Here is a 5,832-nt window from a genome sequence, read left to right as displayed (position 1 = left end):
ATTCTTCTTAAAGTTTATTCAATACAGCTTATTGGTACTCCCATGGGAGTGGTCAACCCTTTCAACCAAATGTCCTATTTAATATTACAAGGAAACGCGTATTCACACAGAATAGTTTACCTACCCTGCACTATAAGACACACCCGTCCCTTTCATTAAACTCGTCATGCATATGAAACGATCAACACATTGCGATTAAAAATAAAATAAAATAAAATACTAATACTAACAGAAGAACGACTCCCATCATCCTCTGCGTCATCCCACCTAGGCTACGGGAAGCTCTGGTTGGCTCGCTGTACCTCCCGTCCACGCACCCTTACCCTCATGCCCCTCGATGGCGTCATCTCATGGACTTGTGTTACCTAAACTACAACAAACAATTGAACAAACCTTTTAAAATTAGTTATCTCCCTCCTCCCTCTCTCTATATATATCATACTGACAAACATTACAAGCAGGTGGACGGTGCCAGTTCAGAAGAGATCAATGAGAAAATGCCACGTAAACTTGGTGAATTTTTTTTCCCCTTATGTGTGTCAAATGTGTTAACAGTAAACAAGCACTGGTCCTTATATTGTGGGTTTAATGGAGAATGCTATCTTGTGTGAGCACATTTGTTCCCTTCCGTTTCGTTGGTTGCCGGTAATCTTCACAACACTATCATACCACTGGATACTTCTTTGCCTTAGCTTTGTCCACAATATTCCCTCCATCCCCACCTTACCCTCCCCTCACCCCACTTGTGCGATCCAAGCATCACCACCACCACCAACAGTTGTTATTGCTATCTCCACCAACCGAGCAAAAACCGATGACAACGGGGAGCACAGATGCAGCAAACATTATGGACCTCTCTTTCTCCTCTTGTGACGAACGAGATGAGTTTTTATCCCCTCTCCACCTGCCTCTCCTTCGCCGGAGGGGGGCCAAAACTTTCACCATAACGATGTTCACCGCATCGATCTTCCGCTCCATCTTCCCCACCCTCCGGAACTTCCTGACCCCAACCTGCCACTGGCCAGTCGTGCCGGCCGTTGCACCCCTCAAGCCTATGCCTTCAGCTCGCAAGAAGGTCATCGGAACGTTCTTCGGCCTTAAGAGGGGGAGGGTAAGCTTTGCTGTGCAGATGGATCCCCGGTCGGAGCCCGTATTGCTTCTGGAGCTGGCCACTCCAATGCACCAGCTCGTCAAGGAGATGGCGACCGGGATGGTGAGGATACTACTCGAATGTGATCGGATTGCTAAAACCAACACGGCAGACGCAAGCAAGAAGAAAAGAAAGAGTTCGCCGCCGCGCTCGCTGTGGGAGGAGCCGTTGTGGAGCATGTACTGCAACGGGCACCAGCGGGGGTACGCCGTGTCGCGCCGGTGCAACGGGGTCGACCTCCATGTGCTGAAAGCCGTGCAGGCCGTGTCGGTAGGCGCCGGGGTGCTTCCACCTCCACCAGTTGCTCCTCCGATTCCACCACCTCATCATCTGGAGATGGGGAAGGAGAAGTGTAAGAATGATGGGATATTGTGTGGAGGTGGTGGCGGTGGGGCTAATTGTGAGGTGATGTACCTCCGATCTAAGTTTGAGAGGGTGGTGGGGAGCGTGGACTCGGAAGCGTTCTACATGATAAGCCCGGATGGCTGTGGGCGTGGTGGCAGTAATTTCAAATATGATGGTCCTGAGCTCAGTATCTTTCTACTAAGGATGTAGGAGATAGTGTCAGGTTACATTATTTCCAACCCCTTCAGTTCGATCTAATCGCTTGGTTATGTACTGGAGCATGCACTGAAGTCTATGTAATTCATCATACGGATATCATCCGTATGTAAGTTTTTGGTTTTCTAAGTAATGGTAATGTAAACGCCCGTTAGTTCAGCTTTACATCATGTCTGTCATGCATGAAAGCCATGAGATCGGACGGTACAACTTTGGTGGTTGCAGTATTAAAGATCTGAGATCCATCTTACCTTGCAGGGGTTTCATGTTCTTAAATTGAACGCATGTATTGCGCATGCCAAATGTAAATCGGCCTCACTTTGTACCGAAAAAATAGACAACTAACGCTGCGGCCGGCCGGTTATGTATAAATGATGACCATGAGTCTTTTTCTTTTTGGTAGGAAGATGACCATAACTTATGAAATGTTATTTTATGACTGTTGAGAGTGCAAGGTTTCTGACATTGCAACTTCAGGAGTCGCGGCTCTTTTTTGGCTTATAAAAAATAATAATATATAAATAAATGAGTTCACTGTTTACAGATGATGATGTAATTTTTGAATTGTTATCTATATAGATGGTGCAGCCTCATTAGTCTCATCAATGGCACATGGAAAACTTCCCCAAAGTTCCTTCCATCAGACTAGCAAAGGAAATAGACAGTCTTGTCTCTAATTCCTAATCCGCTGTCATAAAAGGATGCCAAATTTTTGATGATTATGTAACTGCTACAAAAATCATATCATAGTACCATAAGAAAATCAAGGCCAAATTAAGTCATTCTTTGCAAAATGGCTCGAGTAGATGTTTGAGCTTATTTTTCAGACAAAGTCAGAGAAAGCAATATTTGACTTTTAGCGGCATATTCAAACACTAAAAAATTTTTGAAAAGGGCACAATTAGTACCTCTGTTAATAAATTGATAAAGAGAAGCAGCCCATAACATCATTTTCTAAATCTTCCGATAATTCTCCGGATCAAAGAAGCCGAGGAGAAGCAGCTCCTGACTGATAGAAGTACAACCCAAATTGTTGTCAGTTAAATGTAGAAATAGCTTGACCTATTTTTTACTGTGGACTACTTTAGTTACTTTTTAGACACTGTAAAAGGAGTCATGTTTTTAGGGTGCAAGCTTTAGATGCCTATACGTACTTGGACTCTTTCGCTATTGAAAGACAAGAAGAGGGGGCCTCGGATTACATTCTCTGATCGAGAGGAAGGCATTGCTGCTATGTAAACTGGCTGCTCAATTACTTCTTAATCCTCATTCGCTATGGGCTCGGCTAATTGCTGCAAAACACAAATTCAGGGGATCATGGATTAATTACAAGAAGCCTGCTAGATGTTCAAGTATATGGGTTAATATTGTGGCTCATGGAATTAAAGTTCAATTTCATTTATGATGGAATATTGGTTCTGAGAATTCCATGAGTCTGCTACAGGACAGCTGGTTATCTAATGTTCCTATTGCGTTCAACCCTCTGTAGTGCCCATCGTCAGTGAAGAACATTTGCAAAATGAAGTCCATCGAAATTGTGTCTGGTGGGACCCTCCGATGCTTAAGTCAGTGGAGGATAGTGAACAGCAGCTGAATATTCGAAGAAGCAGAATTTCAGCTCTCAAGAATCCTTACCAAATGTTGTTTATTTACCTTCTTTTATAGATGAGTTGTTGGTAATCGTTTATAATGATTAAACATGTGGGTCCCATTTATTTCGGTATTATGTGATCGTGGGATGGGTGGTTATACCCGTCACTGATCATGTTCTGGTCATTATGCACTTTTTGCACTGGCAGTTTTAGGTTTGCCGACTATATGTCCATAGTCCGAAGATGTCGACTGTATGTCGATAATTGAAGAAGTTCGAATGATCATCGTTCGATAACTCTGATATGCCGATGGTCATCGGTCTAAAATTAGTCGAATCATCATAGTTGGAGTTTATCAAGAATGATTGAGGATAGCTGACTGTCAGTCGGCCAACTGATTGATAGTCGGCAGTTCGTGCTTATCAGATCGGTTGAAAATCAAAATCGGAGAGTCGGCTGAATTGCCCTAATAGTTGCCCCCCACTCCCAAGTCCAAGGTAGTCTGACATGTGGATTATCACGTGGTCTAACACGTTGGACAAAGAGAGTTGTCACGTATTGTCTCGAGCTCCGATCCGACTGTAGACATTAATGATTTTTTCAAAAAATGTAGGATCCCCAGCCATTTTGTCATTTCGATAACTGTGAGATCGTTGGGGTGTCGCTTCGAGAAGATAGTCCAACGTTTGGTGAATCTAGATGATTTGATTTTGACTAGTCGATTTCGGCCACATGTCCAGATGTCATTAGCTCTATGCCGTTCACGTAGATAGTGGTGAAGTGGCGCGATCTGAGGATAAGTGCATCGAACCGTCCGATCAATGATCGGTTTTGATGTTGCCATATATTGAAATCTGGAGAAGCCCTGATTTGAATAATCTCATCCAAACCATTGAAGGGTCCAATATATATAGTGTCCCTTTCATTTGGACTTTCTGTTTTTACATTCGTTATTTTCCTCAGCAATAGAAGGTTCTGCTCCAAGTGCTGAGAGCTTTCCCCATTCACGTCATTTCCTAGTTTCATATCGAGTTCTCATTTTTTCCTCCTAGATTTTTCTTCTTTTCTTCATGGTTCTTTCATTTCCAATGGCAAATAGGGATAAGAATGAAGAAAAAATCGGCTTTTTCCTTATAGGATCTTCCAGATCTAATGAGATCTGGAGCGAAATATTTCAAAAATTATCCTACGATATTTTAGATCTAAGATCTATTAGATCTAATTCCTATTATCTGATATTAAATCTAAAATTAAATCTGAAAACATGATGAATAGAGAAATATCTCTAAGGTAACTAGATTACCCTGTAGATGATCGCAGCAATGCCCGAGGTTCTAAAATAGCCATGCAGTCGTCTGGCTTCTATTGGTATCCACTCGAGCATGATTTGGATCATCTTCTCCTCATGAATCTTTGCTCCAAAAATTAGATCTAGATCTGATCTGGAAGATCTTCAAAATATCTTCTAAAGTTGGAGCAGCAGCTTCTCGATAAATCTCTGCAGCCTTCTAATCAGGAAGCCACCACGCCTTGGACAAGCACCAGATGGATGTCCAACCTCTTGGACATGAAGAGGGGAGGGAGAGGAGCAGAGGGGGAATGGAGAAGTGGAGAGGATTTAGGCTTTTGCTGGTTATTGAGTAGAGACTCTAAACCCTAGACGCAGACAGGGTTTAAATAGACCCTGCTGCGCCATGCAGTGCCACATCATTCGATCAATCAAAAAATTTTAATTAATTCTAAAAAAATTCTGATTGATGGAGTGATGTCATCTGATCATATCAGATAAGAATCCCCACAATTCCTCCTACTGTTGGCGCCAACACTGGATAAGCACAGTGAGATTTGCGCCCCACAGTCCAACTTGATCAAGGGATCAGAGTCCTCATCTCATAGGACTCTATCCTTATCCACTTGGGACGCACGTCCAATCTGAATATGGCACCCATTTTGAGGCCCAATTTAGCAGGTGGACACTCCACAAAAAATCTCCAATGACCTCTTACCAAGTGGCCTTTAGTCCAAGGTCCATAGGTCAATATTTGACCAATGTCCTGAAACAAAAATGACAGGTGACAGGAATTAGCAGGTGTTGTCTTAAATTCATCTCATGAACTAAGATAAATCCTTTCTGAGCTGGACTGGCTCCAGTCAGACTGTGAGAAACCTTCTCAAGGTTCTCTGGGTGAGTCAAATCACATTTGGCTCAATCGAGATAGAAAAGATGATAAGAGGAGAAAGTTAGGCTCAATCGTGTGCTAGCACGATTTTCTTGAACCTAATTGGATCTAATCCAAATCAATCGAATTGGGCTAGCTCAATTGATGATATCTAGACCCTAACTCTTGTTTGTGTGATCCAGTTAGGTTCATTTTCATATAGTAATGAGACATGTCGTGATTTCATCATCGATATCATCGAAACTCCTTTCGATGGATCAGAACTCTTCTGATTCAGACAATTAGAATGATCGATCATCAAGATCATTCTAATTGCTCCCAAAATTCATCAGTGATACCTAGCAGTATA

The 5,832-nt window shown here is 42.6% G+C and overlaps 1 protein-coding gene across 1 annotated transcript; it reads left to right on the top strand.

The window, feature by feature from the left end:
• The first annotated feature begins 497 nt into the window (after positions 1-497).
• Positions 498-1,961, top strand: LOC105035475 (protein MIZU-KUSSEI 1). The gene has a single exon (XM_010911041.4). It carries the CDS (start codon positions 815-817, stop codon positions 1,703-1,705), a length of 891 nt encoding a protein of 296 aa, XP_010909343.1. The 5' UTR covers positions 498-814; the 3' UTR covers positions 1,706-1,961.
• Positions 1,962-5,832: the final 3,871 nt, after the last annotated feature.

Source organism: Elaeis guineensis, chromosome 6 (genome assembly GCF_000442705.2).
Source record: "Elaeis guineensis isolate ETL-2024a chromosome 6, EG11, whole genome shotgun sequence".
Classification (NCBI taxonomy): Eukaryota; Viridiplantae; Streptophyta; class Magnoliopsida; order Arecales; family Arecaceae; genus Elaeis; species Elaeis guineensis.
This window is presented reverse-complemented; position numbering and strand designations above follow the sequence as displayed.

Excerpts from the sequence above, each read along its gene's own strand:
- LOC105035475 (XM_010911041.4), top strand. The coding sequence starts at position 815 with ATGACAACGGGGAGCACAGATGCAGCAAACATTATGGACCTCTCTTTC.